This window comes from Pelmatolapia mariae, linkage group LG20 (genome assembly GCF_036321145.2).
Source record: "Pelmatolapia mariae isolate MD_Pm_ZW linkage group LG20, Pm_UMD_F_2, whole genome shotgun sequence".
Lineage (NCBI taxonomy): Eukaryota > Metazoa > Chordata > Actinopteri > Cichliformes > Cichlidae > Pelmatolapia > Pelmatolapia mariae.
In genome coordinates, this window is record NC_086244.1 from 22777451 (window position 1) to 22791655 (window position 14205).

A 14205-nucleotide genomic window follows, 5' to 3' on the forward strand; every position below is an offset into this window, starting at 1 on the left:
TTACCAGCATGGGCCCTCCCCAGCTGCAGCAGCCTCTCTTTAGCAGGCTAGTGCACCCTGCTACCAAATTCCCAAGATCGCAATCTGATTGTCCCAGCAGAACAAGCCAGAGCCACAGGAGCCCCACCCCACAACCCACAAAACCCAATGGATACTCTGCAAGCATCCCAGTGGCAGACACCATAGGACAATCCCAGAGGTCTGGTGTCCGTGGCCATGCTCTTATTTCTGTCACCTCAAATTTAAAAACTTTTTTAAATCTGAAAAAAGCATGTGAAAAGCAGTTCTGGACTGCCAAAGTATATTTGTAACATTTTATAAAGTTAGTGGTTAATCAGTTATATATAACACAATGAGGCATATAGTTACTTTAACACTGTACATGCTAGTTATTTTCATATATTATCATGTAATATTCAATAGAGTTTCCATTTGCATCACAGAATACACAAAACTGGACATTGGACCTGGCAGTTATGTGTATTTAGCAGATTTACACAGCTACTTTTCTAGATTTGTGTTGTTTTGTAATTTAGGTGGCAGGAACGGAAATGATAACCATATTCTAACCCAGGATTGCTTCTGTTCTGGTTGGTTCAGCAGCGTTCAGTGGAGAGGACAATAACCTTGGGTTTGATAAGTGAGAGGAAGGAAAAATTAAAGAAGTTGCTATTTAAGGCAAACGGTTACACTAAAAAACACCATACCCTGGCTTGTACCCATATATATATAAAATCAGAGAAAAACCAGTAATCTTATGCTCAGTTAAATAAGAACTTAATGGTATTGCTAGACTTAATGTTTTTAATCGAGGCCTGATTGTAACAGAGATAAACTGACTGTAATGTTTTCTTGCTGCATTTTCTAGAATGGCCTGTTGGACCAAAAAGACACAGGTTCCATGGGGATCCTGAAAAGGGCAAGCCCCACTCACTGCCTGGGTGTAAACGGGCAGTTGCCAGGTGGCTTTATGCATTTGGACATCAGAAACCCTGGGAAGCAGCCAGAGCCGACCAGCAACTTCAGAGCAGCGCAAGGGCAGATCCTACCACAGACAGAGAGACATTCCCTCTCATCATCCCACATCCCTGTCCCCAGAAACAGGTATGGAGAGGCTGATGTCATCTATAGTCATGGACACTTGGTGAATCTTTGGTTTTCTTTTCTCTAGTGTTCCTTGTTGCATGAAAGAGAACTTCAAGAAATATAGTTATTTGATGTGTTTCCTACTTTTATCTTTGCATCCATTCACAAGCTTGGGCATATGTGAATAGATTGTAGCTATAGATTTATGCAGCACATTGTAAACAATCAAACCAGATTTTGTGCTCTTGCCTCTATTAAGCCCCCATCCCACTACTAATTTGGCACTGAATGCGTGGTGATAAAAATGTTGCAGGCAGTTGTCATGCACAGCTCTGGACTTCTGTTCCTTACCAATGCTTCGACATCTGGCTAAAACTGTACAGTGGTTTGGGCATGAATGGTGTGGGGGCGTGCTGGTTAACTGACCGCATGTTTGGTATTTCATCCAGAATGGTTTCGAAACTCGTCTTAAAAGAGCCAAAGCTTTATGAGGGCCAGGATTGCTCAAGCGCTTGACCAAGTGAAAAGGAGACTGCATGAAATAGTCACAGTGCATTTCACTGATAACTCCATTATCTAGATTTCGGAAAGTTTTTTTTTTTTTTTTTTTTACTACTCACATGTCTAAATGTATTGATTGCACCTAAGCTCAATGCCATCTTTGTTGACCCTCTCTTGACGGGCTAGTGGATATATCAGCGTGATGTGTTCACTGTATGTCAGGCAGTAAAATGCACCCTTGCTGTGTGTGTGAGTGAGTGTATTTTATTAGATGTTTCATGTGCATTGCAGTTTGCTTTTCCTCCAGTTGTTTCACACTATTTTCACACAGAGACACATGAGTATTCCTGCCCAGGGCCTTCTGTGATTGGTCTTCGTTAAACATACATGCATAAAGTTTCCTAAGGGTAGGCAGAACGTGCACCCTGGGACAAGCCTACTGCACTAAAGTGATTATGTAACAGTTAAAGCGGACTGGGAGAGGCTGTAGGTGGTGCCTAAGAGCGTTTTCCTTCTTTTTATACAACTGCTGGGGTTACTGTCCGTGTCCAAAAACTGTTTGCCTGTCAGACTGCACTTTCACAGTGAAATACCTGTTAGCTGTATAAAAACTGAGCACCTTCTTGTTGAATATGTTTATATGCAAATGTCACAGTTCTTTAAGAGGTTCTCTATGATAATTTCTGCAAATGTAATAACATTCATCGGTACAAACAGTAAGCAGGCATCGTTTTTGTATGGGTCTGGGGGTTTGCACAGCGCACGTTTACTCTTTTCCATGCTTCTCTCATCATCACATGAATTTCACGTGCTGCTGGTCATGTATGATGTGAGGGAGTGTCTCCTGGGAGCATGCAAGACTGAGCGTGCGTTAAAAACCAGGGTGATAGTGTTACACACAGACAAAATGGCTCTTTTTTCTTTTCTTCTTCTTTTTTTTTTTTACTGATCTGTTCAGTTTAGAAACATTTATGTTTCTTTTCATCTCCACAAGGCACAAGAACACAGTCTGGGTTGACACTATGCAGTGGCTAAAAGAGGTTGCATAACATTATATAACTGCGCAGTGATATTAGCGAGGCCTCTTTGTTGCTCCATTGACCTTTCGGAGTAACTTCTAGTCTCTACTCTGCTCCAACTGGTTTTGCTGGTGATAGAATCTCCTTTCTCTCTCTCCATGAAATTGTTTACCTAGTCATTATTCATATTTGGATTTAAACTAGGTCTGTGATTGATTCATTAGTTGTTTGCTCTATAAAACATAAAAAAGTATAGAAACTTGAACTTCCAGCTCTCAAGATAATATTGGTAATATGAGATTATCAATATTTTATTGTTTGGTAGCTAATAAATCTATCTCTACGTAAAATGAATTTTGTACTGAGTCTAGTAGGAGAGCTCATAATGCTTGCTTAATTTTCTTGGCTCATCTCAGCTCTCTCTGTTACCCAGATGTGCATGCATGTGGTATTCATCACAAATTATAAGAGCACTTTAAAAGGGAACTCTTATTGCCACACAAACCCACTCACAGTAATTTGGTTTTGACAAATCTGGCTTTGACTTTCACAAAGTAACAGCACTGCGCTGCAGTGTAAGGTACCTATTTTTTCTGCTAGTGTTGGCCACATTTGGAAAGTGGTAGTTGTCTATGTGGGTGTAACCCCCAGTGCATTTGTAGCACTCTTTGCCCTGCGTTAGATTATGTCAACAAAACCATTTATTTTCATTGGTTCTCCACCGACTTGGGTAATACCTTCAGTGTGGGACAGGATTAACTGTGTTTAAAAAGAACTTACTTTAAAGATGTCACTCAGTCCTCTGTGTGTTTTATATTAACTGCTTTGTCAGTTGCATATTGTTTCTTCAATACAACTTGGTACTTTTACACCTTGTCTTGTTATTTTGCAAATGCTGCAAAGTAGGTCACTATTCCTTAGACAAGCCTGGACAAAGATCTTGCAGGAAGGAAGAGGAAGAATCAGCACATTTACTTGGGCACAAATGGTTATGGTCATCTAAACATAGTCAAACTGCAGCACATTTTTAAACATTCCCACCTGTCTTGTCAGCTGCGGTCTTAGTGTGTGTGTCTCCTTTTAACTCTCTTTTTTATGTTCTCTCTGCGAAGTCTCCCTTTCACCCACATCCTAAGTAGACCACGTCAACCTGTCAGTAGTCATCAGTGTGAGATCTAGTACCCTGATAACAGAACAAAGACCAGTTTGAATGAACATTAAAAGAGCTCTGAGAAGTGAAGGGGGCGGGGCTGTTTTGTTGCGATGTGAAAAGCTTTTCTCTTATCTGTCCTTGGTCAGGTACACTGTTACCACAGTAGGGTAACATGAATGGAAAACATAGAATCAGCATAAACAAGACACCAGGAGGGAAAAACACAGGTCTGTTTTTAACATAATTACTGACCGGCCTCTGACTCAGTCTGTATAAGAATCACCAGCAGGTTTTAGGTCTGGTGAGCAGGCAGAATGTAGTTCATCACCTCTCCATCCCCCTTCATCCACCTCATTACCAATCCACTTCTCCCAAAGGAGACATTACTGGCGATTGTTGAAGGTCAGAGTTAGAGGAACATCTAACCCACCCCCACTGTAGTGTGGGGATGTCTAACCCACATTCAGGGTGCTGACATTTCGTCCTGATTGAGGGAGATATAGTTGCATAGTTGCCTTGGAATGACACTTTAGGGTTTCCAGATTAGAGATTTAAAAAATTAATGTCAGTGTTAAAGTGAGGAAAATGACGACCGTTATCAGTATTATTGCAGTGCTGTTAAAACACATAAAAAAACACACATTACACATGCAGCAACAGGACAACATGTAGTGTTTTAACAAGAGTAGGTTACAAAGATAGCTTCAGTTTATATTGCTGGCAATGTGCTAACAAGTCAGACTGGCAAACTGTCATATTTCCCATTTTTGAGCGAGCTGAAAAGTAACTTTGATTCTTTTTAAATAGTGGGAAGTACTTGTGAAGGGATTTCCTTTCTGGATATTTTGCAGAAAGGGTGGCAATTTTTAATCAAGTCTTTCTCAGCACTATGCTGAAAAACGAAATACGACCACACTTAAGAGTCAGTCCTGCTATTAAAAAGCTAAAAAAAAATCTGCCCTGTCTTCTGTCAAACAAACTCGCTGTGCCGGTTCAGCTGCATCTGTTGCTAAATTTGGTTAATGCTGAATAGTACTGTTGTTATTTTTTAAAATCTGGCAATCAAACATGATTTCATTTATAATATGACTTTAAATGGTAATTGTGTGTTAAAAATGTTTGTTTTTTCATAAAATCTGAAAATGTCTGAAAAATCCCTTCTGAATTAGAAGGTACATTTTCATCCTTGCTTGTAGCCTCCTTTCTTCCCTCCAGAGTACAAGAGGTTAAACCTCTTGCACTGACAGGCAGGGGTTAAAGGTCATCTTCAATGAATGGAGTCATGCAAGCGGGGAGGGTCAGATCAGGACGCAAGCAGGCATCTGGAATGTCTGCTAGGTCAGCCTCAGGATCTGGGTTATGAGCTACATAGGTGATTTATAACCGCAGAGGATTGTAGCAGACAGCTTATCATCTAACTATGCAGCTTTACTGTCTACTGACTTGGAGGGGCACGGAGGAATGAGGATCTAGTATCAAAGTAAAAAGTTTTCAGGGTGCACCTTTGTGGCTGGCTCTGAATCACTCCTTCTTTAATACTAATAAAGGTCTCTGGAAGAAGCGCAGACTAATGGGGGAAATCTGCACCGTGTGTGTATGTGTACAGAGCTCTAATGAGACATTAATCATCTCCTGATATGCGGTGAAGAAGAGAGGCAAAATTTCATTTCAGTTTCATAAGTGAGGAGGAGCGTAGGAGGCATGCAGGAATGTTTTCTGCAAACAGCGCTCTGTTGTAAAAATACTGCTCTCTATATTATGTGTCGGATACATGTTCAGTTAAAAGGCCCCGATTGCTTTTCGTGTTCGCTAGTGTATATGTCGGTTTTTATAGTGTACATCCGTCCTCGGGCAAGATGCCTTAAGGACAGGGAAAGAAATGCTTATCACGAGGGAAGGAAACTCTCATTGCGCAGCTCTGGCAAGGCTGCAGAAAAATGCTTTATCGCTTGCTCACACACACTAATAGATGCTTACATAACGCCTCCTGTTCTGCCTCAGCAGCGTTTAAAGATTCCAAAGTCAACTATCTCTCCTTCTCCTCAGTCAGTCTCTCTGTCCTTCTGCCCAATTCTTTATACCAACCACCAGCTGTGCAATCCCCTCCTACCCACCGACAACTGCCACCTTTCTCTTTCCTGTGTGTCATTATATCCTTCCCTTAACTTTGCTTTATCTAAACAACTGTTATCATTCCCTCGATATCCTTCCCTCTTGAGTCATTAACTTTCTCTGTTGCAGTGTTGGGAAGGTTACTTTTGAAGTTTTACAGATTATTTATCAATCCCGTAATTTTTTTTCAGAGATAAATCCCTTTTATGTTAGTGTTTATTCCAGCTTTATTAAGACATCTACAATTTTTTGCCATACAATCATAAGGTTTGTCGCAACTGTTATTGTTCCTATCAACTCTTAGTCAGGTGCAGCCATACTGTCGATCATTTAGATCTCTGCATCGTAATGTCTATGTGGCCCACACTCCTTGCACATAGACTCCCAGCAGTTCAAATCAACAGAGAGGAGTGTAAAGCAAAAACAAATCATCTGCAGGCTGGAGAGAGGTAGTTTCTGCTGGAAAAAACAAAAAACGCTTTACTCTGTACAGTAATGTCAGAGGCCTTTCCTTATTTTGGTTGGAATTTGAAGCACTGAAAGACATTCTTGTCCCAAGACATGGCCACCTGCCTTGACGTGGTCAGCTGGTTACTCGCATGACAGACTTGGGTTGGTTCAAGTAATGCATTTTGACATGTGGGCGGAATCAGAAACAAAATGCAAAAAAATGTATCACCATTGTGGAATAAGTGGACACTGCATCAATGTAGAGACAGGTTCTTGAATACTTTCTTGCACTGATGTTTGTCCCAGGCCTTTGCTCACCCGTGTGATTTGCAAAAGGGCCAATAGAAAATGCAACAAAAAAAGAATAACTTTTGTATTCTCACAGAAGCGTTGCATGGGACATAATGTATTTGGATGCAACCCAATATTTTTATTTGTAACTAATTTATTTACTTGTTTTCCCCCATAATTGCACCAGATTACAATTACTGGTATGTGCCCATACTGCAGCACTGTTGGTCTACATTTGCTGTTGGCTGTGAAAGAAAATGATGGAGTGCTTTTCTAAGTTGTTATTGGTGTCTAAATGTAAAAAAATAAAATATGATTTTAGCCCATTGTTTTGTTGTTATTAGGCAGCATCATGGGATTATAATGTATCCATCAGCTTATATGGACAATTGGATCCTTTTGTAATGTGCTGTAGATTGATAAAGTTTTTTTTTATCATGTTGCTAGGTGGTTGCCAGGCAACCTGATGCCATAATATATCATAAATAATTGGAGTTTTTCCAAGAAAAGTTTGGTGTTATTATAGGTAAATAAAAATGAGGTTATAGGTGTGATTTCTAGGCAACATGATGATTACGTAATATCTGACATAGATAACAACCCCCAGGGATGTAAGATGCACTTGGTCTCGCAACTCCTGATGGCGTAGGAGGAATTAACAGATAAAGAAACAAACACAGACAGTTAGAGATATCAAATCAAGTCAAACTCTCATTTGTTTTCTCTCTTTGTGCAGTTTGTTTTTGTAGATGTGAATAGACAGTCGGATATGGACCAAAACAGTTTTACTAAAATTCGTTGGACAAGGTGGTCTCAGCCTGCTTTCAAACAGACTCCAGAGAGGTTTGTTTATGATCCGACCTCAATCTGAGTCAGTATATGCTGCAAGTTTTTTGAGCTAGCAGAGCACTATTGATTGTGTATTGTACAAAACCTGCACAATATTACCAGGTAAATACGAATGTTAAGAGTAAATTCTTCATGTTATACACTTGTTCAGACCACAGCACCTTCCTCTCATATTTACTTTGGTTGCTCCCTCCCCTCACATATCTGGCCAGTAAGCGTACCAAACATTCTCACGTGGTTTGTAGTGCCACATTTTGGATCGCTTGCAGTTCGCTTGGAGTTTTCTCTCTGTGAAAAGAAAAGTTTACCAACTCCTGAGCTGATTCTCCCCCAGAGGAAATGACCTATAAGTGTGAAAACACCCTTAATAACGTAATTGGTAAATGGACTGGTTCTTATGTAGCGGTTTTCTACTCTACCTGAGCTACTCTCCCAAAGCTCTTTACACAACCTGCCTCATTTACCCATTCATACAAGCACTTTTTTCTGTGCTTTTTCCATTTAAGTGGTTTCTATCTAACGTTCACACACATTTATTCTCTGATGGATGCGTCTGAGAGCAACTTGGAGCTAGTATCTTTCCCAAGGATATTTGGCATGCAGACCAGGGATCAAACCACCAACCATGGCATTTAGCAATTGACCTGCTCTACCTCCTGAGCTACAGCCACCACCAATCTAATCACAAGTCATTCCCCAGCACTGTCTCCTGCTGGGGAATAATAATAATAATAATAATAATAATAAAAAGTACCTTAAAGATAATCATAGAAAAATGTAAGGGTCAAGTTATGTGAGGTTTTTAAAGTTGCCTTGCTACTGAATTTGATTTTCATTCTATACATAGTTTTTGCAGTCTGAACAATACTGAGGCTTTCTGAAAAGTTTATTTCAGATTCCCATTTAAAAAAAAAAAGAAAAAGCATGTCAAAACAATTTTTCCCCTTCACTTTTTTTCATTCATAAGGCGTGGAAACGATGGCACACTCATCACTGGAATTTTCACATTGTTTTTGTTGGCATTGCAGTTGCAGATTTGCAGACTCAAAAGCCAAGGAGTGATTTTGGGTAGAAAATGTGTTTACTGATGTGCAAGGTTAAAAGTTTTTTTGTTTTTTTTCCTCCAAAGCATATAGTCTGACAGTATTATACATTTAAATTGTAAAAATCCAATGACAAAGCTAATTATGCCAATTTTACTGCTCCTTCCTGTGAAAAATAGATTGGCACAACACAGCAGGAAAATGAAAATGTTCTGAGTATGCTGCGTAATGCTTCGGTGCATTTGCAAATGGCATCCAAAACCAGCTCCATGATGGCTGACAGCAAGCCACATTCATGGGTTTTCCTTTCCCTTGTTTCAAATCACAACACTTATAAATACACACACAACTCTATCGAAGTCATCTCGTTCTGCTGACAAGAAGGAGTGAAATTCAGACAGTACTGCAAACTTCAAAGTTTGATGGACTCTTACTACATACTTTGCCCTGTGCAGAGGCGAGTGTCTTATATTTGTTTAAATTACTGATAATGGTTTTTGGGTTTGGTGATGTCACTGCTGATAACAGTTTTTAGGAAATAAAAATCATTGCAAAAAATCCATATGTTGGCTGATATGCTTTGTTTTGTTTTAGCTTACCTGGTGGTACTTTTGTATTAGCCCCCCCCCCCCCCCCCCCCCATCCTTGGCAGGATGCTTATTTAACCTTTCTTTATCTGTTTAACTAAACTGGTGTGTCCTTGTGATGCTTTTTCTTGATAGCTTTTGGCCATTACTGAACTTATTATGTGTAGAAATTTCTGCTCTGTCAGAAAAATGTCCTCTTCTTTTTTCCTGTCTCTTCTTTGTTACACTGTGGCTATCTGCATCTCAGTTTGGTAGTATGCAGGACATGGGAAAAGCTTATTTCTGGCAGTGTCCTGAAAAACATCAGGTGAACGTGATCTCACTTGTAGTGAGATAGTACAAGTGTAAACGACTACAGCCCCGTCTTTTGGTTTAGTCAAAAATTCAGTTGTACTGGGCTACTGGCATTTCGGTCGTTTTTGTGTTGGCACAGACTTCTCAAAGTGCCACGAACTGCAATTCAATACATCAAAATGGGAAGGAAATACCTGGAAGCACTGCATAGACTGTAAATCTTCTCTTCAAAATAATTTTCAAAGATTAGGGCTTAGATAAACAAATTATAAAAGCTACCACACCCAGACTCCAAAAAGCCAGTGGGCCCAGATCCTCACAAGCTTCTAGAAACCCCCTACGCTTTGTGTGTATCCTTAAGTGTGTGTAGACATGTGCATCCTGAACAAAAGAACTACAGTATACGGGCTTTGATAATCACTTATCCTCATGCTGGTGGACAAGATGAGCAGTCAAGCAACATGTGAACAGATGTGTGTTTTCCTTTTTCACCCCCCTATTTTTCTCTTCATCTCATCAACACGCACAGACGTGTACACACACACACACACACACACACACACACACACACACACACACACACACACACACACACACACACACACACACACGCACACACAATCGCTTTCATTCTGTACCCACAGTGAGGTAGTCAGGTTTCATTTAACACTGATCTGCCAGTAAGGCTGTTGTCCTCTCACCTCCTGGTTATTGCTTCATGCGTCACACTGTTTGCTCTCCCCTGCTAAGCTATTCAGCAGTATTTACACATAAGTCAGTTATATGCACAAAGTCAAATTATAGATGACTCCATGATTTAGCCACATGATACACAGATGTTTCCATATTATTGTTTGATAAATGTATGTGTCTGGGTTGTGTGTAACAGAGAAATAGAAGGGAAAAGAAGTGGAGCTCCTTTTGCTTTATGTGCACATTGTTTGCTTTTTCACCTGTTAACTTGGGATCTGTGCTCTCCACTTGACTGGATTGATTTTTTTTTCCATACACCCTTTTTTTGTCTTTGAGCTAGCTAAATCTTATCAGTCCTATTGAAGAGAAAGCACTTCACACAGCCCATATTTCCAAGTTTTGTTTGTTTGTTTTATAACTACAATAGTATTTTGCTTTACTTGAATTTAATTTTAGTTGCTATTAATAACACATGAAGAGGGTTATAAGCATTTATTTATTTATTTATTTTTTAGCTGAGTACTCTCAGGAACACACTGACTGGACTCCTGACTGCTGCCAAGATAATGTGGAGATTTCCGGCCTGTGGAGATGCAGAAAGTAACCCCTCTTAATCTTAGTGGCTTCCAGCACCAACATGCCACTGCACAAAGCAGTGAGTGTGTGAAGCTGTTCAGTGAGGTGTAAAGTACAGCACCGATCACTTCCTGACTAACCTGTAGAACTTTCATAGCTGTTCCAAAGCACAGAAATACTGAGAGATTTTCATATTCCTGTTAGTCTCTCTTTTCAGATTTATTGGATTTTCAGCTCTGGCTTTTATCTGAAACTGAACTTTTTTTTTTTCCTGTTTTTTGGTTCATATATGATAGATCCAATGGTGAAGTCTCTCCAAGCTCAGCATTTTTCATCAAATCTATCTTGCTTGCAACCTGTTTAGAGGACAAGGCTGGGCTGATCACAAGTCTCTTGTCTAACAGCTTTTGCTTTGGTCTGTCCGAATTGCCGTGACCTGGCTTGGGCCAAGATTCAAAACAATGATCAATATGTTTCACACTGTATTTTTTCACCACAGTTGGCCCATGAGTAAAAGAGAGAGAGAGAAAAGAGAGGAAACCCTATGCTTGGTGTAAATTTTATATAAAAACTAGGGTTTCTATAGAACCTGAACATTTGTGTTTTATGTTTTTTGCTTGCTGTCAAGGAAGCGACATCCTCAAGAAGATACTAAAGTAATTATATATTAAAATTGCCAAAAAGAAAAAATAAATAATATGCATGGAAATATAAAAAAAAATAAAAGCACTATGTGCAGGAAGTTGTAATGTGTAGGAGTAAAGATTTTTACACATTTATAAGGTAAAAATAAAAGCCAAAAGTTAAAGTTGTCATGGAATTGTAGATGTTAAAATTTTTATGCCTTGAAGCCTGCTAATGTTTGTCATTAATGCACAATTCCCATATGTAGTTCTAGAAATTATGTGTGTGCATGTGTGTCCGAGTCTGAGACCGCAGAGACTTGGATGAAAAAGATCTGAATGTCTGACAGAAAGACATCTTGCTTGCACAAAGCATGACTTTCACTGGGCCAGAGCTCCATCGGGGCAAGTTCTCCCATCTGTTTGTTTGTCTGTGTGAGAGAACGAGTCTGTCCTAGTCTGACCAACCACTCGGCCTATCCTTATTGGAAAATGCATAACTCTCAGAGGGGAACCAGCATTTGCATTCAGCTAGTCATACTCCTCATCATATTACATCCAACATTCATTTTTCAGTGAGCTGCTAAATGTTTTAAAAAAACAAAACAAAACAGAAAAACCTAGGAGGTTGGACCAGCAGTGAGGTTTAATATTATTTCAGTAATCTGTGACAGTTTCATCATCATTACCACCATCTCTCTAGTGTTTCCATGATGTGCTCTTATTGCTACCATTTATCTTATTAACTATTCCATTCCTGACGTGGCAGAGTGATAAAGGAACCATTTTCCTTACCTTATTCCCAATACTGTCATAAGGCCAGAAGCTCCACAGGGAGGCTTAAATTACTAAAAGATATGGTTTATGGCATTTTCCTCTATATTAGTCACTATCCGGTACAGTTTGGCAGGATTAGTGAGGAGCTGAGAGTAGGATGATATTCAGTGAAGATCTGGGATGAGTAAAAAAATAATATATATTTTTTTTACATATAATACAAAAATATATATAACAAAATGAGAGTCTGTTTTGATGCCATTTTTCAAATTTAATCTATAGATAGTTATCCAATCCCTGTGCAAGTTTTTAAATGTATTTCTGCTAATGGTTCAAATACATGTGGCACAAAAATTAGGATGATCATTATAGAATAGAATAAAATAGAATAGAATAGAATAGCCATTTATTGTGATTGTACATTTACCACGAAATTGTGGATTTTGTTGTACATTAAATCCACAGTTATTAGTTTTTTTGTGCATGCTTATCAGTCCACCACAAAACTGTGTCAAAGGTCGTCCTTACATGACAAACATAACTCCTAACACATCTTTGCTTTTACTGCACAGTAAGCAAACAGGCTGTAGACAAACATTCAACTTAGAAGCCAGGTAATACTTTTGCTTTTAACTTCTTGCTTCACATTCATTTTTGTTTTTTGTTTTATTTTTTTCAAATTTTTTGCTAGAGTGCTTCTACTGATGTGCTTCGTACGACCCCTACCTTTTTTTTAAGATAAAAAAAGATAGGGGTCAGTTTATTTTACTGGCTGGAGTTTTTGTCTGTCTGATGGTGCCCTGCAGATATTTGGCTTTATAGGAGTAAGTAGAGCAGAGTGGCTTTGCAACAGCTTTGGTTTGCCTTTGCAAAACACAGGAAACCAGGCAAAGGCCTGCTCTGGCTTGTGATGGCAGACGGACAAATCTCAGGAGTAAGCAAGTGTAGGAGTGAGAAGTGAAGAATTTAAAACAAAATAAAAGCATGACTTCTTCAGGAAGAGAACTTGACCGTTATTCAAAGCCTTTTCACCATTTCCACTAAGTAGCGTTTCTAGTATTTACTTAGTATTTTGACAGTTAGTGTGAGTACATTGAGTGGCAGGGTGGTTTAAATTAGTTTGACACATACATGTGATATGCACTGATGACTTCTTACTACATGTACTCAAATATAGATTCATATTTGTTTTGATAAAGAGTCGATGTTTTCAGGCAGAAAGGTCTTTTCTTGTTTACTTCCTAGAGGAAAATAAGGGCACAGGCCAGAAGTGAATACCCCACATTCCCCCTAGCAACAGCATTGTTATTGGAGGGAACTAAGTTAATCTTGTTGTATATCATCAAATGACAGTGGGGAAGTTAAGGAAGGTACCTGAGAGACATTAACACTATTATAAAGATGTCTAAAAGTAAAACTACTGACTAATTGTAGTATTTATTACTTCGCAATAATATTACATGTATAAGCAATATACAGCTATAATACAGATTTGATGTCTTACGTGAGGTAGTAGTACCCTAAAGTGTGGCTATGGAAAAGTGACTGTGGATTTTTTTTTTTTTTTTAATTCATTGACGAGGTGAGGTGAGGTTTAAATTCAACCTTTCTTCACTCAGTGTCTGGTTGCACTGGACTGTGTCAAGCTCGCACTGTAAATCTGATCACCTACAATTACCCCATGCACAGTTTATGAGCATGGTATGCAAGTCAGGCAGTGTGTCATGATCTACTTTGTCATCATCCTTTTAAGTGCTGTTGCTGAGTCAACATTTTCTCACTGAGGCCTGTTCGTCACAAGCACCTGTGTGATCCTGAAATGGGATGTGCGGTTACTCGACACGAAATAGCTATTATTCACTGAGGTTTGAATCAATGCGAGCTTGTAGTTCAGCTGAAATTTGTAGATACCATCCTCTGTGTTGTGTAGTTTATGACATCTTGAGTGAATCGCCACCGCCACAGAGGGAATCATGCCTTTTTCTCAACGTCTAGCCGGTATTATTTTGCCAGAACAAAGCTATCTGTTGTTTGTGCTTCTCCCTAAGGGCACAGATTGCATTCTAGGATCAAGAGAGAGAAAGAGAGGGCTTTTTGTCCCACCACTGAATAACCATCACACTCACAACCCACTTTAAAGAGACACGGCTC

At 39.3% G+C, this 14205-nt stretch overlaps 1 protein-coding gene across 2 annotated transcripts in view; it reads left to right on the forward strand.

Annotated features, from left to right (window-relative positions):
• slc2a4rg (SLC2A4 regulator) overlaps window positions 1-14205 on the forward strand; it is a 36602-nt gene that overhangs the window by 1199 nt on the left and 21198 nt on the right. For both annotated transcript variants that reach the window (XM_063464548.1, XM_063464549.1), the window contains exon 2: window positions 869-1104. In XM_063464548.1, the coding sequence (XP_063320618.1) occupies window positions 869-1104 (236 nt within the window). The remainder of the gene's footprint in view (window positions 1-868; window positions 1105-14205) is intronic.